The following is a 26,886-nucleotide window of genomic DNA, read 5'->3' as shown; positions in this document are numbered from 1 at the left end:
TGTGCCAATTCCTCCTGAATTGCTGACACTGGCTACAGGCTGCCTGTTTGCCACCCAGCCAAGACCTCACATGAAACATGGCGAGGGGCCCACAGTTCTATTCACCAACGAGCCAGCTGGTCAGTGATGAGAGAAGCCGAAACAATGTGGGGCGCACAAACCAGGAAGAAAATGCTTTACAAACCGCTTCAAACCAAGGAGGTAGCGTTTGCTGGGAGTTAATACGCCGGTTTATTTTCCTGAGTGGCAAACTGTAGGACCCCAATCACCACAGTACTTTGGGTATAAGAAGTATTCCTCTTCCAAGGCCTCCTCAGGTATAAGCTCGGGTAGGAACATCATTCAGGCCAAAGGAAGCCATGTGACATTCGTCTCCAAGGAAGCTTTTCCAGCAGGTGGCTTCCAGGAAGGCCTAGGAGCCAACAGGGTATCTCTTGCCTCTAGTAAACTACCATGGGGCTGCCCAGTTTAAAAATTCTATGCATGGGGTATCTTTTTCACTCTTTCTCACACATACAAGCACACGCACAAAAGCATCTCGAGTTCAAGCCCATTAATTGTCTGCAACGTTTTGCAAGGTTGGGGAATCTGCCCCAACCTTGGCAAGATCCGGGAATCTGCCCCAACCTTGGCAAGATCTGCTTTTTCCTCTTTATATAATCAGGAATCAAACTCAGCCGGTGGGGACTTAAAATGGTGGCTCTGTTATGGATTAGGCCCTGCTGATTTGGGCTCAGAAGAACAAATAAAGGCATATAAATTTTTTAAAAGGGGGGTGGGGGGAGGAGCAAACAGGAACTTCACCTCACCGTGACGTTGTATACAACTCAAAAGTCAAGTGTAAGGAGAAAGATGGAAAGCTGCAATGGGAAAATTATACTGGTAAGTGTTTTATAATAAATTTGGAAGCCCTGAGGGCATGTCAGAAAGGCACAACAAAGAGGTGCCTCAATTTTATGTCTGGGCATGGCAATGGAGTGAAATTTGGGTGCTCTGAAGTAGTGGATACTCTCATAAAAACAAGAATCTGTTCAATTCACTTTCGCTTCCATCCCAAGTTTTACAGTGTACTGATGTGAAGATGTAGCCAGTTTCTGAGAACGTAAGGGACACGGAACACTCGCAGCAACCAGGGAATTCAGCAAATGAACAATGTAGAGGTTTTGGTCTAAGTTCAACAGGCCTCTCATTTGGGGGGAGGGAATAGTGGGAGGAGAGACTGCAATAACCTGCAGCGTTACCAGGTTGGTCCTGGGGAGAACGAACATGTGTTTCCACTTCCAAGAGGGCTTTTCAAAGCCAGCCTTAGAGTGGTGGCCTCAGGATGGTCATTCTTTGGCCATCTATCTTTCCACCAACAAACGGAATCAACAAAATTCTCCAAGTCACTAGGGCAAGAAGCATAAGACCAGAGAGAAAGCATAAAACAGCTTGCATGCCTACCACTAGCAAATAAAGGCTCTGGGAATAACTTTAGTGGATGGGCTGTTATTTCTATAAATATAATTTAGGAAAGGTTTAAAACATTTCTAACTCAGAATTGGAATGCAGGCCTGGAAAAAACACAAAGGAAGAAGTCATGGAAGTGGAAACCCTAATCTCTTAAACAAACACATTTCCAAAATATACTACATAAGGCTACCTGAGCCTTTCTTTTAGTGTTCACTGCCAATACAGGAGTCTTTAAGGACTCCTGCTTTCTGATAACAAAGTAGTATTTTAATGAAAATCCAAACACACCAAATCCAAAGGGTGCTGAGAAACTACTAAATAACAGATCCCTTTTGCCAAGACCAATGTGGAAACCTTAATAAACAGGAATCCCAAACAAATTCAGACACAGTCCCTCTCATGTGACAACTGCATGGTCTGAGCTTGAACATCTCAAAACTGACTCCGCAAGTATTCCCGAAGACATGTGCATGTGCAATCCCAAGCTTGCAGTGTGATGCCCACAGCTTCAGCAGCAGCTCTGCGGCCTTACCCACGAAGGGCAGGAGGTGTGCTGGGGGGTGCTTCTCACAATGTTTCTGGTTAGTTAAAACATTATTTGTATTTGCATTTACAAATTTAGCCCTAGCTTTCATTTCTGAGCTCCCAAGTTTTTCCAGCCTATGAATATCCAATTTAACAATGCCAAAGTAAGAGAATGCTACGTATTGAATTTGATTGCACAGATACCTTTTGAAATGCATGTTGTTAGTTTAAACAGGGGATACCTGTACTTATTAAAACAGCCTCTCTCGGCTCAACTGCCACATTGTAATGGTCAAAAAGCTGCATGGCTTGTCAAAGGCTATCCAACTGCACACATGTTCGATCTGTGAGTTAGGAAATTATGAGTCGTATTTTAAAAGGCAACCCAGCAAGCAGCTGGATATAACACATTTCCAGGCTTCACGGCCCTTCTGGATGCTTCGTTAGGCCTCTTATCAGAACAAGAAGAATGGAGATCTCTGTTATGGATTTCCTGTGGCAAGTAAAAGACAAGGGATGATTTTCCAGTCCATTTCCCCTGGCAACATGCTCATCAATCACCAGAGGCTAGGACTTTGTTATTTTGGCTGGAGGAAAGAAAGCTCAGTGGTTTCTCTCCAAGTGAAATGGGACTCCCTCCTACCCAATACTTTAGGTTATCATCAAGAGCTGCTGCTGCGTCCACTTTAAGAGTATCTTCTTAGGGGCTCACGGAGCTAAGTTGGAACACAGCAATTTTACCCACTGTACTGAGGATTCAGTCTGGGATACAAGCAATTCAATATTTTGAATGTGTTTGGTGATGCAGTTTTCTAAACCCAACAAGGGGACCACCAAGGCTATGGGTATTCATCTTTCTATAAATGACATATCTTCAACAATTTTCATTTACTATCATCTACCCTGGTCTATGTACATCGTCGTGTGCTCAAAAGGCCACAAATGGGAAGAGACAATAGACTTTAAGGAAAGGTTAAAAAAATAATAATAATAAGCATATATTCAAATTCCCTTTGTATGGCATCACTTTCCCCCTTTAATTTTGAAAAAAAGTAGCTTGTCTTTGAGTGGATAGTGGAGTTATTCACGTTATTATAAGGGCAAGTGTATTACCAAGATCACTGTTAGCATTTTGTCTCAAATTAAATAATTTACTTTGGGGAAAACAGGAAAGACAACTGACACTCTTTCATTAAACTAACTCTGCATTCACAACATCTTATCTATTCAATATCTGTGGGCAATCTCCCTGTAGAGGCCGATTCAGGGTTTGAAAAGAAATGTTCCTTTTTTAGCAGGCACAGAATAATGCATAGTCCTAAACAGCCTTTGCTGAACTATATACTGTAAGTGTTATGAGCTGATTTTAACAAGAGAATTGAAAGTTGATTCCATGTAAAAAATATTGAAAACCTAGAGATCATTAAAGAAACCCACACCAGTACCTGCCACTGTAGTAAAAACAGGCTTGTAACTTTATTTTATATGCAGACATTAATTTAAAAGTTTACGACTCACCAGCAATTGCTTCCATTTACAATAAACAGAAATTCCTCCATTGCCCATTATACCATTTAATGGTAAAATGCAGATAAGATTAAAGGAGATAGTAACAATGGTGTAAGACTGATTAGAAGACCCGTTCACTTTTTTTTCCCAGTCTTTCAACATTTGCCCTTTTATCCATATCATCAGCATCAATAAACAAGTATTAAATGTTTTAATGTACACACATTGACTACTTTATAAAATCTGTCCTATTGTGTCGCCTAACCACAAACGACATGATATTATGTTGCTAATTCTTATGTCGGGCTCAAGAAAAGATTCAGGTATAAGAACTTCAACTTTTCTATAATAGAAGGCATTCCGTACTAAAACACGTAACACCCTTTTGTCAGATTATAAAAATATTAGGTTGAATCAGTCAACTATTGACAATTGCATATGGCTTAATGTACATGCTCACTTATATATTAACAACCCACACCTTAACAGAGATATACACTTAGTATTTTAGCGTATTTCCTTCTAGTTTTCTATGCATCTATTTGAAATAATTTCAAAATTGGGATTGTACTATATATACAGTTTGAATATTATCTTTCTTTAGGCAATTCTTCAAAAATGAGTCTTTTTGAAAAATCATTCTGTTAAATGAATTTTCATAATTCATTTAATCATCTCCTATAATGATACATTCTGGTTTTAATGTGCATTTCAATGATTATTTGTGCAGTGGAATACTTCCCCTACCTATCTACCAGCCATTCTGTGCATACGTATTTCTTTGTGAATCTGTCTGTTCATGTTCTTTATTCATATCTGAATTAGGTAATTTTCTTTTTATTGGTTTCTAAGGGCTTTTTATATGTTAAGTATATTAAACGTCTGCTGTATTTTTGGCAAATATTTTATTTGCCTGTTAGTTCTATTTGTAATATTTTAAGTTTAAAATTTTTATGGTCTAATCTATGAAGTATTTCCTTTGTGACAACTTCTACTGTTTTATGCTTAGAAAACCCTCCTCTACTCTCAGATCTGGTATTTGATATATTATTCTATTCATTAAAAAAATTAATAGCAGCACCCCCCTCATATACACATACCTTTTAAAACTATAAAGTGTTTAGACTTTATACAAAACCACAAAAGACAGCAATTGCTTGGTATCCAAAGCTGGAATGCTGTCTTCAGCCTCCTAACCAGCACTAAATGTTACTAAATCAGTCCTGTTTCTAGCAAAATTTACAAGCAAACTCAGCTGTCTCTTTTCTAAGGAAAATTTCCTGCTGTACAAAGGGTTACCTCTGAACAGTATCTCTATTATTTCACCCATGACTCCATTCCTAATTTTCTGTTTTCTGGCAGCTGCTCTCTAACTTACAAATAATGCATGTCTTTGTTTAGAGTTCCTTAAAAAAACTGTATATTCTAAATGTGGAAGAAAGCTCAATTTATTTTACTTTGAAACCTGAGAAATCAATAACATGAACCATATGTTAATTATGGAACTTGGTGATAAATAAAGTAAGAAGTCCTGTGAAACTGTGGTGGTGAAAGTGATGGAGCTGCAACAGAAAAGAAGTCCTTTCTCTTGGTGTGCGATGCTTTCATAAATCTCCCTGCTTGGGACGACACCAAAATGCAACTCTTTTCTTAACTCATTCTAATGTAACTTATATTTTACTTTCTTCCCAACTCCTGTTTTTTATCAAGATCTTACAGCAATCACGAGAAGCATATCAAGGGCCGTTAATACAGTGGCAACATTTAGAATATATGATGCCAAAGACCAACTTAACCAATATTTATGTCCTCGATTTTCAATTATTTGGAGTCACGTAGTTTTGCACTGAAGACATGAATCAAGCCACCTTTAATATCTGGTTGAAACATTAAATGACTTCAGGTCTACAAGATAAACTGCTATGACTAGAGAAAGAATCATAATGGGGGAAACAAAAGTTAGTAATGTAATGTTTCAGATATTTACACTCAGCATCACGTATTTTTAAAAGAGCTAACTTTTAGGGAGTGGTTACTGAGGGTACATAAATCTCTCCTTTTTCACTGGAACCCATTAAATCAATTCTTCTCTTGTTACTACAAACCAATGTCTTCCGTCTTCTTGCACCCGCATCCTCCTGACTCGGAATATATTTTTACAGAGGGAAGAGACAGAGGGAGGCAGGGCCCTCACCTACAGCTTTTATACCACACCTTTGTCTCAGTAAACACTTCAGGTCTTCAGCTATGGGTGATGGTGAGTTCCAGATTTAAACAATAAAATGTGATAGTGAAATTAAAATGCTCATTAAGTGTTCAGTAAGTGTTCCAACATATTCATAGAACTAAACACATTCACAGAGCAACTTCAATTAAGGATATCTGTTTCCAGATCAATCAGCATCTGATGGCTCAGTGTAGATTGAAACCCTTTAACGTTGCAGTTCCTAAACTTAATTCGGAGTGAAACCTCCTATGCCCTGTGGTCCCCAATTTCCTGCTATGTTCTATTTTAGCTTTCCAATCTAAAAGTGGTGTGACTATACTAGAGTAGAATGATAAATATTTCTTTGGTTTTGTCCAAGAAAGGAAAAATGAACAAGTATGGTCAGGGACAGCAGAGAGCAATGGTAAATATAAAAACCAACAAAGCTACTAGCTTACATTTGTTAAAGGCTTAGAAACACAAGTGGAAGAAATTCTGAGCACTCATTATCTTCTAATGCGTGAGCCTCAAAGTAAGTACCTGAACACTGTTTGGCCACATTAGTGTCAGCACTAAAAATCTATGCCTATGATTCACTTAAGTTTCGTATGGTTTCGGTTCCTCATCAAATCAATAAAACAGGGTTAGGAATTCTGATCATTACCCTTGCAAATCTGGTAATGGTTTACTAAGTTAGGACCACAGAGAACTGTGAGAACATTAAGTGAAATGAAACAAAAAGCATCTTTCAAAGGTCAAATCATGATATGCCATGAACACTGTTTTTGAGAAGAGTAGCTTTCTGGGCGGCTTAAGACTTTCTAGTTAGAATTCTCATGTTCCTAAGCGTTTTCTCTGTAATTCATATAAATGAGTTAGCATTTTCCAATAGACCATCTTAAGGAATAAAACATCAGTGCTTTTAAACAAGTATTCATACAGTCAGACGGCGTTAGTTAAAATGCCACACCTGATTCATCTGAGCTTAGATTAGAGTCCTCTGAATGGCCGGGGCCACCTACTCATAGGCAAGCAAATATTCCAGAGGTTTGAGTCATCTCAGACATTTTCCATTTCCAAGTAGGGTCATATGTCAAACTGTAAGGAGTATCTTTTAAACAGCAGTGTCTATACGCAACATCAGAGGGTACTTATTGGAAGCTCCCTCCTGAGATTATGTTTAGGGCAAGACTGTCAATTTAAATGAGCACCCCAGGCGACTATATAAGGTGATTCACTGACCACACCTGGAGAAAGAGCATTATGTTTACCTTAACTTCGTTAACCCCTTATGAGATGGTAACTCATTTTTACAAAATTTGTTGGGTTTAGTCTGTTTTCCAGGCATCCAAATTAGGCTTCCATTGTACGGTGGTAGCTAGAGTTTTTAAAGATTAGATTTATACTTAGTCATTTCTAATATTCACAGAATTTTCTTTTAATTCCTAAGACATCAAGAGTCACAGTGTTCAGACGCTTGCATCAAGGCCCTGATTTAGATAAATGAATCCAAATTCAGGTCAAACTCTCCTCATTTGAGTTTTCCCACTGGAGTCAATCTTTTTGGAGAATTTTGCTCTTTGATAGTGGTGATGAGAAAGAGGAAGGGCAGAAGGAGAGTATTTGCAACAGTATTTCATTTGCTAGAGATATTTGATTCTCATACCTACCATTATGAGGTTTTCATTATGGGCTTCATTGCACAACCATTTGTGAAAGCACTTACTCATTTCAACAAATATTTAATAGAACCAATAATGATTTTAACTGCAATGAAACAATTGATTAAGCCTTTCCACCTTGCTTAGGAATGAGGAAGAAGTTACAATCTTAGATAACTGGTGGATACTTTCTCTAGATGCCTTTCACTAATTTAAAAATTAGTGACTGCAAATCATTAGCAACTGCTCTAGTAGAATGTGCTTTCTTAACTTCCAAACTCCACAACCACATGGGTATCTGAAATCTCTGGATACGAATGATAAAAATCCAAATGAATAAATATAGGAGAGTTTTTCCAATTAGATCTTTTTAAAGTAACTTAACTCTTTGAACTGAACTCTGCTACTTCTCATGGTGGGGATGAGAAAGAACTTTGCACACACAGTGAATATATGGAAACTTACATTTAAATTTTAAAAAATATGTCACTCTACCCCTGAGAGATGAGAATGGGCTCTAAGATTCATAGCATCAATCAATCGCTTCATTGGACTCATGTCCCATCCTTAGTATAAAACACAATTAGCAGAGTCCAACATTGAAAGACAACAATTTTGGGAATTTAGTCAAGTCAGTATTATATTAAAGGAGAAAATGCCTTATAGTTCTAGTGGAGATCCGTTATTGGTTTTAGACTATATCTAAGCCAAGCCAACCAAGCAAATCCTTAGTTACAATATGGATAATCCCACAGTGTCCCTGCCCACCATGAAGAGCCATGTAGATGTGTTGAGCTATGGCATATTCTCAGCTTACTTTTCTATTTTATATAGGTATATGCATATATATGTATGTATATACATACATATGTATTATTCTGTTATATATGTATATGCATATATATAATAGAAAAGTAAATATATATAAATATATACTTACGTATGCCTGAAAAAGTACAACTTCCTCACTTGTACAATGGGAAAGTAGGTGCCTATGTAATCAACCCTCTAATTAACTCTGAAATGTAGGCATCAAAATATAGTTACCAGCACATGTTTACTGGGGGTCATCTATATATTCCAGACAGTACTGGGGATAGTGCAATAAACTAGAGTCTGGACTTCAAAGCTCTCACCTTCTAGCTGGGAAAAATATAAAAAAGTGAATGAGATCACTTCAGCTAAGTGCTGAAGAAGATAAAATGGGACGACGTGGTGTAATGTGGTAAGCTGTAAGTAGGTGTGGAGTGGTAGGTGAAGTGATCAGAGGAGTCGTTAGGATAGAACCTGAGTTGGGATTAGAATGGTGAGAAACAGGAACCCTACCTGTGGGGCTTGGGAGGGAGAGGCATGGAACATTCCAAACAGAGTGAACAATAAGTACCCACGCTGAGCTGGAAGCATGCTGGAAGAACAGAAAGAAGGCAGGTGTGGCTGAAGGACAGGGAACCAAAAGAGTAGAGGCAGAGCAGAGCTTGGGAGGAAGGGGGTGGGTAGGAAGGAAGAGCTCTAGGTCATGCAAGACTTTTTATTTTATTCTACAAGTCATAGCAAACTACTGGAGAAAAGTTTTCAGCAAGGGAGTAATACTTTTATTTATGTTTTAATAAGGTGCCTCTGGTTGCTGTATGGAGGATAATCTACAACAGGGCTGGAGTGGAAACAGCATATTGAGTTAGGAAGCTGGTCTGATGGGTTGGACCAGAGCTCTAGCAACAAAGATACTGAGAAGCAGTCGGACTGGGGTTATCTTTTGGGGATAAAACCAAAAGTACTTGCTAAGGGATTAGATGAAGATTGTGAAGGAAAGAAGGCTAGAAGGATCCTTAGGTTTGGGGCTCAAACAACTGGGCAGATGGGGAAGGCTTGAGCTGGGGAGAAGATTCTTGGGCAATGTTTTGGTGGCGAGATATCAAACGGAACGGTTGGTCGACTATAATGGATTTAGAGCAAGGGGGAGAGGCCAGGCTGGAGAATAATGATACCTGAGGGTTTGGGACTGAACAACATCACCTATCACCTGGCCAGAAAGTGTAGACAGGGAGAAGAGAGATGAGGGTGAAGCTTTGGATCACCCAACATTTAGAGGAAGAGAGCCAGAAAAGATACTGTAACCAGGGAGCTTAGGCACACACTAAACTTGGGTGAGGAATATCCCTCTTCTCTGTGGAGCATCACTCAGCCATCTGTCACCATGGTGATACGCACTGGGTATATACTGCCTGCAACTTTTTCATGGGCTCTATAAACAGATTTAATGCCCAAGGTGAGGAAGCACTTTCTAAAGAGATTCCAACTTACCTATTATTAGCTTGATCAAAGTGTCATTTGTTTATTTTAGTGAGTCAATATTTATTTTAGTGAGTCAGTCTTACAGTACCTTTAGAAAGACACTAGTGTTTTTTTTTTTCTTTTTAACCCATATTTCCTGTTAGGAAAAAAAAAAAAAACAACCACAAAATAACTCTGTTATAGTTTGTTATTACGTACTTTTAGATAATCATGTATTTGCATAATTCTGTCCTCTTTCTCCGATATTTTCATCTACTACAAGGGCTTGGGAAATTGCTTAAGGATTTGTTTCTGGGAGAGTCCTCAAAATCTAGATGATCTAAAAATGTTCTCCCTGAAGAGTTACTGAAAGTTACCACAGATGTAGCTCACTCACCCTACATTTCCCCCTAAATTTGAGGTAAACTCCGTGTTGACTCACTTCCTTCCGATCAGCTCTTCTATTAGAGGTGATGATGGTCAATTGCTGGGGCCACTTTGATTTAACCCTCTAGCAACCCCCAGGGTGGCTGCCTAACTTTTGCTTAGCATTATGGCTGATGTTCCTGTTTTTAAAAATCCCCCCAAATTCTGTGTGTTGGTGGCGGGGGGAGTGAGGCGGGCACATACACAGGTAAGGGTGGGAACGAGGGTATGGTCTGTGCGGAGAAAGCATTTCTTTTGAGTCAGAAGATTACATTCCAAGCTGACTTTCCACAGAGAAAAACTATGACATAGGTTACATTCCTGATGAAAGTTCAGACGCCTGAGTTTTAAAAAGCAGAATGCCTCTAAGCACAATTGTTAATATACCACGAATGATGTGCTTTTTATAAGGCATAAGAAGGGTCTAGAATGTGCATAGGCTGATTAGGTAAAACATTCCAATAACCAATCCTGTAAAATGTTACATTAATGTGGAAGGGTAGTGAAACTTAAATGAAAGACTCTTAGGACTGAGGTTGGAGAGAGCCCAAAGCCAGGGACTGAGGAGGAAGCTTGGGGCAGAGCTACGCAGAGCCTGGGGAAGCTAAGAGTGTGTGAGTATGCGTGTGTGAGTGTGTGTGTGTGTGTGTGTGTGTGTGTGTGTGTGTGTGCGCGCGCATGCGCACACGCATGGGGGGGTGGAGGATGGGGGGAAGAGTGGGGGGCAGGGAAGGAGGCAGGGGAGGGAAAGGGTAGAGGGAACATAAGATCTTGAGTACCAAGAAGAAAATAAGCTGTCTGGGCAACCACACTGGCTAGCTACAAACCCTGAGAGATCCAACTATACTACAGGAGTGAAGTAATTTAAGTCACATTGCTGTAAGTTGAGGCCCATTTTAGAGTAAAAACCAACACTGGCATGACTGACCTATGAGGTCCTTTGTACCAGAACTAGTGTTATTATAACATTCCACTTTGCTTATTACAATTAATCTTATTAAACAGTCCTCTCAGGCATCTTTCACAAATGCACTTTCTTCAAAAATTATTTCATGTGACTACAAAAAAAGCAGTGTGCATTAAACACCAGGAAAGATGTGTGTGCATGTGCCTGTGTGTGTTTTTAAAACCATGGTCTATTCAGTTAAGTCCAGCCTTGCTATTAGATTGAAAAAAATCTCCTTCCAGGATCCTTATCATTATTGTGAAGTATTTGTTCTTTGAATTTCTTGTCTTGTTTTTGGGATCACTTTATTATGCAACATCTGCTCTGAATTTCAAATGTGATAAACAGAGTATGAGTGTCGGTGGCAGATGGCTAATGACCGGCAGCGACAGGGCATTCAAGCCTGCCTTGTTTTCTGGGAAGCGATATTTTCATGTTAATTTGCTCTGTGTCCTGCAAAGATGAGACAAATCACCTGCTCATAATTCAGGCAAAGTGGAGACCACTAGCAGCGGAGCGGGGCCGTGGCTTGATTCCTTTAGGGGTGAGAGGAGAGAAGGCTCTGAGAGGCTTTCCTCATCAGAGTCCAGGGACCAGGCAGTCACTTTGCATTATGTCAGATGGAGAAAGATGAATCAGCCCTGGGCATCCCAACCTGACACCAGAGCCACTGTTTACTGCAAGCAGATATTATTCATGAAAACAGATCTTTCCCAGAGGCAGAAAACAGGTGCTATTAACAGTGTGTGTCAGTCTCTGAAGTCTGGGTTTTGTAAAATAAACTTAATAGTACATTTTATCTCTTACTGAAAATGTTACAACCAACAGAAATCTCTAAGAAACATTCAATCGAAGATAAAATGAAATCTAATTCACAGAGAAAAATGACCCACACAGACACATAAACCTTGAGGTCTTTCAGCCTTCTCAAGCCATATAGAATTCATCTGTCATAGAGATACACAAATAAAATATAATTTTTATTCCAAGACTGAGTCATCCAAAGAGGCCATGTGGTCTTGAGCTGAAAGAACTGTGTTCTACTTTGGAGAGGCAGCTGGTGTTCTCTGTGAGCTTTCAGTGCCTTTGAATTTCTATTCGTGAAAAGCGTGTTACATGTACAGAATGTCCAAAGAATGAAACTAGGTTCTCAAAGCGTTAAAAAGATAGTTGAGAAGCCAGGTCATATACTAGGAGAGATAATGTACTAGAGAGGGAAGCCTGAGTACCAAATGATAGTTTAGTAAAAGAAGGCATTACCTTTGAAAACATGTAAAGCATAAGATTTTACACAGGAGTCTCTCCCCATATATATCCTGCCATATAGTTCTTTTTCTGGGTAGCAGTTACACATGACTAAGGAACAAGGTGAGGGAATTTGTTTACAGTTCTTTCTGATCCTCTCTCATAAGGTAGCAGATAAAGGCATGAAAGAGAAAACCTAACAATCTGGAAGCCTTTTTTTTTTTTTCTCATAAAGTCCCCATAAATGAAAGGTGCTACATAAAACACAGGTACTCAGAATGTATTATGAACCCCCAAAGAAAAAAATAAGACAATCATAAGGTGTCAGTTATTGCCTCATAAGTTTAAGCATGGCGGTCTAAGAAGACAATGTCGAATCTCAAATGATCAAATTAAAATTACACAGACGGCACTGCATTCCTCCACAATTAAGTACATCAAAAAATAACATTCTGGGCTTCCCTAGTGGTGCAGTGGTTGAGAGTCCACCTGCCGATGCAGGGGACACGGGTTCGTGCCCCGGTCTGGGAAGATCCCACGTGCCGCGGAGCGGCTGGGTCCGTGAACCATGGCCGCTGAGCCTGCGCGTCCGGAGCCTGTGCTCCACAACGGGAGAGCCCACAACAGTGAAAGGCCCGCGTACCGAAAAAAAAAAAAACATTCCTAACTAGAAATAGGAAAGCAAGATATGGCAACAATAAGCCTACGAGGCAAAGTTTGAGTATTTGTTGATGTCACAGCATAGCAGTCAAGAGGTTTCTTTATGCCAATGTCACCATCAACATGAATGAATATATCTCAGGACATCAAGAAAAGAGATTAAAGAATGTGATGAAAACTTCAAGATGAAGTATGAATAAGATGTATAAATGTATTTATTTATTTTTAGAACAGGTGTATTTTAAAATGTTGGAAAGAACCACCTATGGTTTTATTTTATTCTCATAAGCCTCTCAATGACAATTTTCAGTCCAGACCATATGATAATGACAGAATTTCCCCTAATGAGTTCACCCAACTATCAACCTTCACAAATACTTAGGGCTTCAGGGGTGGTTTTCTGCCATTTTTACTTTTAAAAACAAATGGTATTAAATGCATGTAAATATTGTTATGTGATATATGTAAGCTGGGAAAATAAGCCCATCATGGGCTCTTGTTTTGTTTGTTTGTTTCTTTTCTTTCTTTCTTTTTTTTTTTTTTGGTTGCACCATGTGGCATGTGGAACTTCCCTGACCAGGGATCGAACCCACACCCCCTGCAGTGGAAGCACGGAGTCTTAACCACTGAACCACCTGGGAAGCCCTCACGGGCTCTTTTTATAACAAACAGGTTGATGAAAATGGTACTGAACAGAAAGAGTTTACCTCTGTAATAGCTAGTCAGAGACCATGCAACATCCCAGTTTTACCCAAGTACGGCTCACCTAATGCAATTTATGTCCTGAATGTGTGCTCGAATATAGTGAATTGAGGCGGACCAACAGGTAAACAGTGCCACAGAAAACATGGTGGGGGACAGGTAGTGGAGGAAAATTCCCACAGCCTAAACCAACTGAATATGAGGTCTTTCCCTGACTTCCTGTTTTACACCTATTTCATGTTAAAATATTTTACCTATTTGTCTATTTTGCAACATGGCGAGTTCTGATATATGCAAGACAATGTCAATAATAATATTTATGATTTCGAAGAACATTTTAGAAAATATTTTGGTACCATAATGCAAAGAATCAGCTACAGAATGTGTTTATTCATAAGTAAGTGGGGTTTTTTAAACCTGAAAGTATCAAACACCAACTAAACTACTTAAATAACCATAGAGAAGTGTCCCACATGCTTCTGTGTGCTCTTATATTCTAAGGTCCTCAAGTGCAGGTTCATGACTTACGCGGTTTTGTGTCCTCAAAGTGCCTAGCACAGAACTCACCCTGTAAATATTCAATTAACCTTTGTACGAGTATATTCAGAAAAACTCTTATTACAACAAAGCATTCTATATAAAGAATCCAATCCATGTTCCCAATAGGTTCCTCATAATAACAATATTCACTTGATATAGTTATTGAGGCTTCTCATAAATGAGCTCTACAGCAACCAAATATTTCTGTTCTCTGGCTGTGAGCTTGAAAAATTCAATTAACCAGAACCTCAACTAGCTGGAACTTCCTACTGAGCCGCTGTTCATCCTTCATACCAGTGCTTAGAAAGATGTCAACTTAGAAACAAAAGATAAAAGTGTTCATTAAAAATAAATTTATGGGGCTCCCCTGGTGGCGCAGTGGTTGAGAGTCCGCCTGCCGATGCAGGGGACACGGGTTCGTGCCCCGGTCCGGGAAGATCCCACATGCCGCGGAGCGGCTGGGCTCGTGAGCCATGGCCGCTGAGCCTGCGCGTCCGGAGCCTGTGCTCCGCAACGGGAGAGGCCACAACAGTGAGAGGCCCACGTACCACCAAAAAAAAAAATAAATAAATAAATAAATTTATGTCAATCACATATTCAGCTGAAAACTATCCATTTGATAGTATTATAGTGCTTTTAAATGATGACTCATGTTTTTAATGATGACCTTAAAGAACCTCAAACACAAATTCTAAAAAAGAAAAACCCTTATATTTAATAAGGAAGAAAAGTAGATCAGCACAGTTCAGAAAATTTTTAAAAATTAAGGATGAATGGGCATATCTGAAGAAAACTCTAATTTGAACAGATACATGCACCCCCATGCATCCCCAATGTTCACGGCAGCACTGTTTACAATAGCCAAGACATGGGAGCAACCTAAATGCCTTTCGACAGATGAATGGATAAAGAAGATGTGGTACATATATACAATGGAATACTACTCAGCCATAAAAAGAATGAACTACTGCTATTTGCAGCAACATGGATGGACCTAGAGATTATCATACTAAGTGAAGTCAAACAGACAAAGACAAATATCATATGATATCACTTATGGGTGGAATCTAAAAAAATGATACAAATGAACTTATTTACAAAACAGACTCGTAGACATAGAAAACTTATGGTCACCCAAGGGGAAAGGGGCGGGGAGGGGGGAATAAATTAGGTTTGGGATTAGCAGATACAAACTACTATATATAAAATAGATAAACAACAAGGTCCTACTGTATAGCAAGGGAACTATATTCAATATCTTGTAATAAACTATAATGGGAAAGAATCTGAAAAAGAATATATGTATATGTATAACTGAATCACTTCACTGTACACCAGAAACTAAAAACAACATTGTAAATCAACTATACTTCAATTAAAAAAAAAATTAAGGGTGAAGACGAAACGGGTCTTGAGACTAGCTTTTAAGTTAGCAAAAGATGTTCAATGAGCCGTTAACATACAAATTAATCGCCTGAAATATTTCAGTTGACCATAGTTTTATTTTACTACGAAAACATCAAAACACCATTAACCGCAAACCTTAAATAACCACAGCCCTTGCACCCACCTCTACCTTTGTGGGGCTGTTGTCCCTGATGGCTGAAGAAATTTAACAGCCTCCAGGAGAATCTCCTGTTCAACACAGAACGAAGTGACACTCCCTTTCCCTGGATAGATGAAGAACTCAAAAAATACTTTTAACAAGTTACCTTGTCAAAAGCTTCTGTTGATAAGCACCAATCCCCCGCTCCCCAACCTTGGCTTGGCCATCCCCCGGCTCCTCTCCTTCACCTCACCTTAGTGACCACCTTTTTGCCTGTTCCTCTCTGAATCCTGCTTACCTCTCTACTCCCACCCTTGGGAGTTTCCCCCACCCCACTTCATTTTCTACTCTTGCCTGATCAAGCCTTAGTTTAAGCACATCACTCTGGCTTATCAGTCATTTTAACTACACATACTTTTGCAAATGATTCCACTCAGCAGCCTCTAACATCCTAGGAGAATTTAACGTGAAGCTCGAAAGATCCATGTAGGTGGCAATGTAGGGTGTAAATATATGGTTACCTTGTCTCGCTGCTTAAAAAAAAATGACCTCCCCCAAATGAAATTTTTGAACTTAGAAATAGATCAGAAGAAGCTAATGCTTATTTTGACAGTCCGTGTTTAAGCTGTTGGAAGTCATTTAAAAAACAATTTTCAATTAATTATATCTGAAGAAAGGTTGGCAATGTGTCTTATTTATTGAGTATCTATGTGTATAAATCACTGAGTAGGGACTGTCAGGATACAAAGATGAATGAATAGGTAAGACATGGACACAAATAATCACAATTAAATGTAGAAAATATGATAAAGAGGGAGAGACGTAGAACAAGCTATAAGACAAATGAGATTACATCCAGCTATAAATGCTGCTCAAATGATATCTGGGGTGGGCCTTGAAAAATGTAAGCAGAGAGTTATTGGTGGGGGGGGAGCAAAGGAATGGCAACGAGAAGGAAGCCCACAGAGGTAGGAAATTATGAGCCACAGTAAGAGGATGGGGATTAGCCCAATCTGGCCAGAAAGCAGAGAACACAAAACAGGGCTATACGCTGCCCTGCATGCTGAACATGGTATTTTGGACAAACTCATAAAGGAAGGAACTGAAGCCACAGGATTGGAATAGAATTTGAGTGAAAAAAGGGATGCAGAGATAGAAGAGAAAAGGACCAAGAACAGGTAATTAGGAATACCTATGTTTAAAGGGCCTTACTGTCCCTGAAACTGCTCAGGAAGCAACGAGACCATCCCTGAGCACCATATTCTTTTATGAAAGGCAGATAGGAGAAAATAAATTCTACATTAGTCTAAAACCCAAGAAATAAATCATTCAGTACATCAAGTTCTAAATGTATCAGTATCTGGGAACACCACCTAGCTATCACTAAAAGACATTTCTTACTTCGTTCAGAAGATAAACTGTTTTCAGCTATTAACTCCTATCTAAAATGATGCTGAACTCTAGTACTCATTTCTACACAAAGAATGATAAGGTAAGGAGTCTGTTTCACCTAATTCACAAAAACAAACAGGTCTTTGTGAAAACCTGCCCATGATATGCACAGATCTACAAGATCGACTCAGAAGTTCAATTAAGCAGAACAAAGTTAATACCAACAGAGCTTTGTAAGTAGCTCTTCCCATTAGACCTAAAGGAAGAAAGGACCTCTAGTCAATACAATGCATCTAGCTTGCTGACCTCCAAGGAGTCTTAAGCCATCTTTGAATCCCAAGAGTTTGGGATGGTACCTGACACTTAGGCTTCCTATAAATGTTTTATGAATGAGGAGAAAATGGAGAAAGAAGGGCCTAACAATCAATATTTCAGATTTACATAGCATAGGTATGTCCTAGGACCAGTATACAATTACATATTCAATATACTCATGAATGATGTTTTAAATTATAACCCTCAGAGTCCACAAACGATCAGAAAAAGGCTGAGCTAAGGGCCAGATAACATACAAATAGATATTTTCCAATAATTTTAATATGTATTAGAACTAAAGGGTTTTTTCCACTGAGCCCTAAAATTAGTGAACTAGAATATACCCCATTCTTTAAACATCCCACTTAGTCATACTAGATACATTTAACTATATATTGAGTTCCAAAGGCTCTAATTTTGGCAATTTTCATAAGGAAAGAGTGCCATTGTTTATATAACAGTGTGACTGTTTGACCAGGCAGAGAGATGATTCTTAGTACCTTTATGGTTTCAGTGGGCACTCCAGGCTCTGGAACTTTATCCAAATAAGTGGTCAAGTCTTGATCAACATGTTCAAACACTAATGTTAGTTTGGTTTCTCTGTCTGTTCGTGACACTGTGCACACATCAAACAACCTAAAAGGAAAAAAAAAAAGAGGTATTAAGTGGGTGGTAATAAGCAAAGAAGTAACCTGTAAGTCTTACACATATCCCTCAATTTGATCACATAATTAGGGGGAAAAAAAGGACAGGTTTGATCATTCCTTGTGATAATACGTAAGGATACCTAATAGGATCTGATACTTTAATATCGATATGAAAGTTCAGGGGCAGAGCACTTGGTTGAGTGGTGACAAAATCCACAATGGCAAAGAAAAAGCAACACGACTGCAACATGAGAATGCCTGCTTGGAGGGCTCCTTAGTTAAGATCTTAGGCAGAATTTGCTGATAGAGATAGTTTCAAAAACTGCAGCCTCTAGGAAAAATATGGTTCTTAGCTCACAGGTCAAGAATCATTAAAGAGACAGATTGAGCATTTTCTGGAGATGCTGGACTCTGCAATTTAGATTTTCCTGGAATTTAAGGTCTTATAATTATGCCTATGAAAATAACTATAATGGAATATGGAGAAACTTGGTTTATTTCTAAGAAAGCCTTCTCATTCTGGTGAATCAAATCATTTCCCTGGAATGGGCATGAATTCTCAGTTTTAAAATTCCAAATATCATGCTGATAAAAACTGTGAAATTTTAACTTTTGGGGGGGGGCAGAAATTGCATTTGTAAACTCTATTGCCCTTAGATGATAAAGGCAGATTGACAAACTTTATAATTATGTTTGGATGGGAGAATTCAATTCCTTCCATAAAATCCTACAACAAATTCAAAATTTAAGTTTTAAGAACAAAGCCTTCAGTAGTCAAAAGAATTTTCAAGACAAAGGACAGAATTTCCTTTAGCTTCAACAGACAAAGATACTATCTGGCACATGAGATGCTCACCAAACATTTAAAGAGTTAAACACACCACCCATAAACAAGCTATAAATAAATTTCTTGACAAGAATGTAATATAAATACTAAGAAAAGGCTAATAAAAGTGCTATTCATATTACTTTCTTTCATTTTTTAAAATGAAACAACACCTTCTTCAAAGAAACTAACTATAAATGTGCACATAACCCAGTTACTGAAATGCAGGGTTGACTCTCAGTTATCCACTTTGTACATTACCTCTTAAATTGTTAATGCCTAGCTGGTTCACCACGCCACTCTACTGCATTTCTGGGCTAAATGGGCTCCATAACCTTTGGTACTTCAGTGTTAATCTAAAGTAAACTTTAAAAGAAACTAAAGAACACCATAATTAAGTTAAATCGATGGGGTGAACACCACCACCACCAACCACACATACTTTATAGCCAGGTCCAAACTCCTTTTTAATTTTGGGCAGCCTGGGGTGAGTTCTACAACTCCATTAAAATCAATTAAGATCAACAGAATTTCTTTCTTACGTTTGTCTACTTCCAAATATTCTGACTTCTAAGTTTTAATTATCTACTTATAAACTTAACTTTTTCTAAATTTCTAAAGTCTTCGAGTATCACTAATGTGACTTATTCTGAAAAATTATTCTGACAAAGTAAAAACTCCTAACTAACAAATTTATTAAAAATAATGCCATAAATCATATGCATGCCGTACTGAAAAATATGATTGCTATCATGCATGGATCTGAAACCTGGGAAGTTTATGAAAACAACTCTTTCAATTTGGTAATTTGAGGTAACTACCATTTATTCATAGGCTCCTTTGAACAATCTTCTTTCCATTTAACCTGCATACTTTGACAGCTTTACTCTTTCTTCCTTTTTTTTTTAACATCTTTATTGGAGTATAATTGCTTTACAGTGTTGTGTTAGTTTCTGCTGTATAACAAAGTGAATCAGCTATATGCATACGTATATCCCCATATCCCCTCCCTCTTGCATCTCCCTCCCACCCTCCTTAACCCACCCCTCTAGGTGGTCACAAAGCACCAAGATATGCGGCTGCTTCCCACTAGCTATTTTACATTTGGTAGTGTATATATGTCCATGCCACTCTCTCACTTCGTCCCAGCTTACCCTCCCCCCTCCCCGTGTCCTCAAGTCCATTCTCTACGCCAGCATCTTTATTCCTGTCCTGCCCCTACGTTCATCAGAACCTTTTTTTTTTTTTTTAGATTCCATATATATGTTAGCATACGGTATTTGTTTTTCTCTTTCTGACTTCACTCTGTATTACAGACTCTAGGTCCATCTACCTCACTACAAATAATTCAATTTTGTTTCTTTTTATGGCTGGGCTCAACATCACTGATCATTAGAGAAATGCAAATCAAAACTACAATGAGGTATCACCTCACACTGGTTAGAATGGCCATCATCAAAAAATCTACAAACAATAAATGCTGGAGAGGGTATGGAGAAAAGGGAACCCTCTTGCACTGTTGGTGGGAATGTAAACTGATACAGCCACTATGGAGAACAGTATGGAGGTTCCTTAAAAAACTAAAAACAGAGCTACCATATGACCCAGCAATCCCACTACTGGGCATATATCCTGAGAAAACCATAATTCAAAAAGAGTCATGTACCACAATGTTCACTGCAGCACTATTTACAATAGCCAGGACATGGAAGCAACCTAAGTGTCCACTGACAGATGAATGGATAAAGAAGATGTGGCAAATATATACAATGGAATATTTTTTCTTCCTTTTGAAGAAGAAAAAGGAGTTCCACAATTACCAAGCTTCTTTATATCTGTTGCTTCTATTTTTGTGATAAAATGAAACAGTAATGAACCAAAAATGGCCTGTACTAAAATCAAATACAAACATGGGAACTGCATCATTACAGCTGTGCTTCTTAAACATTACTTTCAAAATGTTTTCTATTATAAGTAATACATTTCCTTAATAAAAAAATACATTGTTTATCACTGCCTCCAGTCAGTAAAGAACTAGTAACTCCAGTTCTTACTACACTTATGGTTTGTAATACATAAGACGTTTTAGTAATTTCCAAAAGGAAAAAATTTTTTGACAGGGACGTAGCTGGAGAATGAAGTGATCATAAAACACTGCTAAACCGAAGGGTCACTTGCTCCCAAACCGTTGTTAGTTACCTAACAGCCCTGGCAGCATGCTATGTTGCTTCATCTCACTGAAACCATTTTCAAACACTCTGTATGACACAATGCAAGAATAACATCTAACCCACCCAAGTTATTTTTCTCAAAGTTATATCACTCTCTTCAATTTATTAAGATTCACTGTTGCTGCCTGCAGCACCTGGACTCCACACCTGAGATATGCAAAAGGTGAGCTCCCTGGAGCCCCTGTTAATTGCCCCAAATGATAAGCCATGGAGAAAAGGCACTAATTTTAATTGGCAATTTTTTTTAAAGTGGATTTTTAAAGACACACATTTAAAGAGACACAGAGTAGAATATTCTTGTATAAATTTTAGTGTATATAATTATATATTCTTCTAGGCTACAAAAAGAATGGTGTTTATTAGAAGTGGCTCACGCTGGTTCAAGGTGATAATGCTTTTTATTTTTTTTAAGGTGCCGTTATCAATTTTATTTGGGAAATGGAGCCTATTACCGTCTCCTTGGAAATTCGAAAGTGACATCGAGGGAAGTAAAAGTCCTAGAAGAACCTGTAGGTTTGGGGCTGCAATGCTGGCCATCAACATCCAACAGACCCAGTACCGTACAGAAGACATTTGGGGAAATATTACTCTATACTAAAACATGAAATTTAGTCTGACTTAATTGCTTAGTAAACATTATCATAGTAAAATTAAATTACATTAGTCATAATGGGTAGAAAATGCATTTTGAATCAACAGCTATAAATACTAATCTTAGGAATTTTAGAACATAATATTTTTGATGCTTTCTTGTCTACAAGGACTCTGTCTGGAATCATCCCAAAGCAAATAATAATCACTTCAGTGGGCAATAAAGAGAAGATAGATGCTGTAATAAAACCAATAAGTCTCACATAAAGCAACCGAACTAAACAAGAACTGAATGAAACCCCTGGTGTTTGGCAGAAGGTTAACAATCTGTAATATATTTATATAAATCAATGAGGAATGTGGTCAAGCTATCTATAACCTCTATAACTTGCAAAACAAAAGAGCCAGACAGGTCTGAACATTTGAAAATAAACCCTGGGAAATAACTTCAACTGTTTGATTCCTTGTGTCGACCAACAACTTAAAGCTTTCTAAAACCATTCTATTTTTTTTGCTATTCAGTAAACTGACAAAAATACCATTTCCGTGACTGCATAACTACAGTTCCATAAGAGAAATATAATCACATTGTGTTGAGGACGAACAAAAATATCTCAGATGACTTTTAGAGGAAATGAAAACTACCATTCAAAATTTATCCATTAGAGCTTAGCTTAACGCGATCCAAGTGAAGGTTCAAAAAGTAGTTCTCAGCATTCACTGAGTCTACGAATCCAGTTTAGCTGCGCAAAACAAAATCCAAAAAAGGCAGATAGGTCATTATCATTTTACAATTAAGTCAGCCAAGCCCCTAACTATCCCATAAAATAAGTCCTCTCCCTGTCTCTATTGTCCTGACCCCCCAGCTGCAGGGCAGAGAGCAAGCACTGCGGTCCAGCACAGCACTCAGCTTTCCAGCTGTCCTAGTGATGTAATTATCTCATAACAAAATATCTCCATGAATTAACTCTGCATCCTACCCATTGTAATTCGGAATGACTGCTTCCTGTTCACGTTCTCCATTTAACTTGCTATTCTGGATCTATTGCATAGGCAAGTTGTCTTCATCTAATGGATGGGATTACATCCAATAAGGTTTGGGATTTCCAAAGATTACAATTTACAGAGGTCTCCCAAACAACATGCTCTGTAAACACAAGCCCTGCCTTTCTATTGTGGTTATAATAAAAGGGAAATCTGCATTACTTGCTGTGATTAAACTCTGACCTGTCACAGGAAGTTCTATAAGGATTTTTTTCCTGTCGCTTTTTTTCATACTCTTGAATGTTTGGACATCAAATAGTTCAAGATCTGTGAGATGTCTGGCACAGCTGCCGAAGGGTGCTAAACAAAATTTTATTTGAACTACAGGCAGTCTTCAGAATTGAGAAGAATTTTTTAAAAATCTCTAATCTCTTCCTCTATAGTCCACGAAGCACATTCTTTGGCTACAGTTTGCATGCACCAAATTTATGTTCACACCTCCCAATAACCCTACACTACTGGATGCTGGCCAGGGTATTCTCCTTTTGCTCATTAAATAAGGAGTGTGTGTGCACTTATTCTCAACCAGCACTGAATGGTGTAATTCCAGAAGTATTTGCCACTAATAATAATGAACCTGCTGCTAGAAGGAAATCGCCATTTCAGCAGTACCTGTAAACATTTATCAGTATGGACACTGTACTGTGCAGGCACTGTACTTGGTTTTAGAGATTCCAACAGATCTAAGACGGGGACCGTTTCTAAGAGCTTCATATCCAGTTGGGGGGAGAGACAACTGACATGTAAAACTACAAGCAGTGATATGTGGCTATGTATTAATTCCAAATTAATTCTACAAACACTATGTGAAACTTTATATATCAACATCAAAGTAGATTCATTCTACGTCCTATTACAGTAGACACCTGTGATGTCTACCTTTCCAAGATCCATTCTCTCTTCTGGAAACCATATCCTCATTTCTTGTTGAGGAACCACTCCTACCCCATACACTCAAGCAATATATTCGTGGGGCACATGCGCAGGATGGCACGTAACCTACCCTGGACAGAGTGACAATGACTGATTTAGGGATGGACAGGACCATGAGAATTGGCCCCAGGAATTTTACTAGATCTTCTGGGAAAGTAGAGCTCTCTTTATTCTGGGATTACCAAACTGGCAACAGATTAGCCTGCAGCTGCTGGTGGCCATCTCTGCCACCACTGTAGAGCCCACCATGGAAGGCAGCCAACACCGAAGAGAGCCAGAGCAGAGAGATGATAGGCAAGAGATTCCGGATGACATCATTTAAGCACCTGGACCCACTTGTGCCCAACCTACCCCTGGATTTATTACTTACATGAGTCAGTAATGTTGCTTTTGTGCTTACCCAGTTTGAGTTGGGTTTTATTACTTACAACAAAAAATAGTCCTAAGACATCTATAAACATTTTGAAATAATTAAAAGACTTTAAACATCAATATCTGACTTCAAATACATCTTATATATTAGAAAAACTGAATTAAGCTCAAGCACATAGCTTAATTAGTAGGAGTTTCCTCTAGGTGACTATACCAGTTCCCTGACTTGCTGGGAGACTATTCGCCTTAAGAGGTTTCTCCATGAGCCTGCTGGCTGGGAAAGAGTAACTGACAGCAGCAGAGCCGAATAATTAATCTCTCCTAAGGAGCCATGCGGCCTCTTCCCAGGATTCCTCCTTGTGGTTCCTTGTCTGACCACAGAGGCATTTTATGGAGAAAAAGTAGAGAAAGAAAGCAAGAGAGACAAGCTCATTGCAAATGGGAATATGGAACCTATAGCATCGGAAAGGCCTGGGTAAGGAGAAGTGAGGAGGCAAGGAGAAGCATTTAAAAATCATACAAAGGTACTGAGTTTAGTTAAAGGTTGGGTCCAATGCTCAGAGATCTGTTCTCCCAAAACCCCTCATTAAGCAACCCCCTTTCCACTAGCTGTTGTTGAAAAGTGGAAACGCACAGGGGCGCCCCATAAGTAATAACCCCAAAGCAGGGAAACCCCTTTGTGATCATACTGTTGTTACACTGAAGGCTACCACAATCTGACAAGGGAATGCAAAGCCAACATCTTTTATTTACTAACTCATTTTATTCCTTACAGCCTTAAAAAGAGTGTTCATAAGAAAATTTCATAGTTCATCTTCTTCCAGTTCATCTTTAGAGTTTCTACTAATCTCGTTTCAGCTTCTATCTACATGTACCTGGCAATGTGGATCTATGAGTTAATATTTTTGCATCCATTAACCAAAAAGTGTTTTACAAATAAAATGGGAATCCCCCATATTGGGCAAGTTTACAAGATGTGACTTGCACTACAGTAAATATTTAAAATAGAGCAAACAGTAAAAACTTGTGTATATGGAAACACACTGCTATCATAGGATAGTGCAAAACTGGTGCACTGTAAGCTGGGCCCCAAATAAGCTATTTGGGCTGTCTTAATGGGTATATAGGATACTGTATACTGCTCTGTTCATATTCAAGATGAATTCCTGAAATGGACATTAAATAATAGAATTCAAACTTCTTTCATAGTCCTATAGCAAGCACTGGAGGCACTCATATTTCAAGCATAATCCTTCAAACTGCTAATGCATTTTATCTGAATCAAAGGCAGAGAGAAGAATGAGGTAGTAACATCACTCTGTTATGCTAAGTATATACTACTATGGGAAAAAAGGAAACATTACTTCAGAGCTAAAACACACGAGGAAATCACAGAAACCTACTTGTTCTCTTATAGGGAAGAAGAGAATGGTAGCAGGGGCAAAATATTCTGAGTCACCACGTGGATCACCATCTCCACAAAGTCAAGAGAAAGAAAACAGAGGCAGGTAGACAATGACTTGACACTTCTGCTGAGTCCAGTTCCGATACAAAATAGTTTTCTAAGTTCAGAAACAACATAAAGTCAACTCTATAAAAAGAAGCAATCTGCTGAGAAAATCTGGGACCATTATGTCTTGATTAGAATAAACACCATTCACCAACCCCAGCTACAGTGTAGGAATGAGACATTACTCTTGCACCCGGTGAAGGCTCCACTTAGACGTGATTACCTTAGTTTTAGCCTTTTCCTTACACAACAGTTAGCTTCACAAACACAGATACATGGGTCAAAATAAGGGCCTGATAAGAGTAAATGGATTAAACAATTCATAAACCTGTGATATTTGGTGTGAGGGTGGGGTTCAGGGGCCCCAAGTCATAAACCCTACTGGCAGATCAGAGATTACAGATTAGCACACTAAAGACAGCCTTAAACTGGAAGTACCTCTCCATACTTTTTTACTCTTTTCTTTTAACTCTCTAGAGCATCTAGTACAGTGTCTAACACACTGTAGATGTTCAATGTCTACTGAACGAATTAAACTTTTCAAAATTATAACTCAGGGAAAAGTTGGGAGCAAAGTGAAAGAGAGGATCTTCAGAGATGCCATTAGGAAAGCATGGCATGCTGAGGAGGCCAAATCTTGTAACTGATGTTAAATGAGGACTCACATACTAATATATCACATTTACTAACTAACATTTCTTAGTTTGCTCCCCACTAGCTCCTTCTATGTATTTTGACTTTTTTAGTGCTCATAACAACACTATGAAATGGTACTCGTTCTTATAGATGAAGAAACAGACGTATGTATACAAATGTTCATTGCAGCATCATTCATAATAGCCAAAAATAGAAACAACCCAAACGTCTTATCGATTGATAAATGGATAAACATAACATGGGATTATCCATATAGTGGAATATTATTTAGTAATAAAAGGAATGAAGTACAGATACATGCTATGACATGAATAAACCTTGAAAAGTTTATGGTCAGTGAAAGAAACCAATCACAAAAGGCCACACATTTCATAATTCCTTTTACATGAAACCTCCACAATAGGCAGATCCATAGAGACAGAAAGCAGATTGGTGGTTGCCTAGGGCCGGGGGTGGTGGGAGACGAAGGAGGGGAAGGAATGAAGAATGACTGCTAACGGGTACTGGGTTTCTTTCTGGGTAATAAAATGTAAGATCATGGTGATAGCTGCACAACTCATAAATATACTAAAAACCACTGAACTGTATACTTATATGGGTGAATTTGATAGTATGTAAAGTGCATTTCAATAAAGCTGTTTCAAAACAAAAAGAGGAAAGAAACAGTCATAGAGAGGTT

At 38.5% G+C, this 26,886-nt stretch overlaps 1 protein-coding gene across 1 annotated transcript in view; it reads right to left on the bottom strand.

Annotated features, from left to right (window-relative positions):
* The window catches only part of CDK6 (cyclin dependent kinase 6), a 224,284-nt gene that overhangs the window by 148,081 nt on the left and 49,317 nt on the right, over window positions 1–26,886 (bottom strand). Inside the window, exon 3 of the mRNA XM_082846786.1 lies at window positions 17,897–18,032. Coding sequence (XP_082702912.1) covers window positions 17,897–18,032 — 136 coding nt within the window. The remainder of the gene's footprint in view (window positions 1–17,896; window positions 18,033–26,886) is intronic.

The sequence above is a fragment of the Leucopleurus acutus genome (assembly GCF_964270905.1).
Source record: "Leucopleurus acutus genome assembly, chromosome: 9".
Classification (NCBI taxonomy): domain Eukaryota; kingdom Metazoa; phylum Chordata; class Mammalia; order Artiodactyla; family Delphinidae; genus Leucopleurus; species Leucopleurus acutus.
Note: the sequence above shows the minus strand (reverse complement) of the source record. Positions and strands in the feature narration are given on the sequence as shown.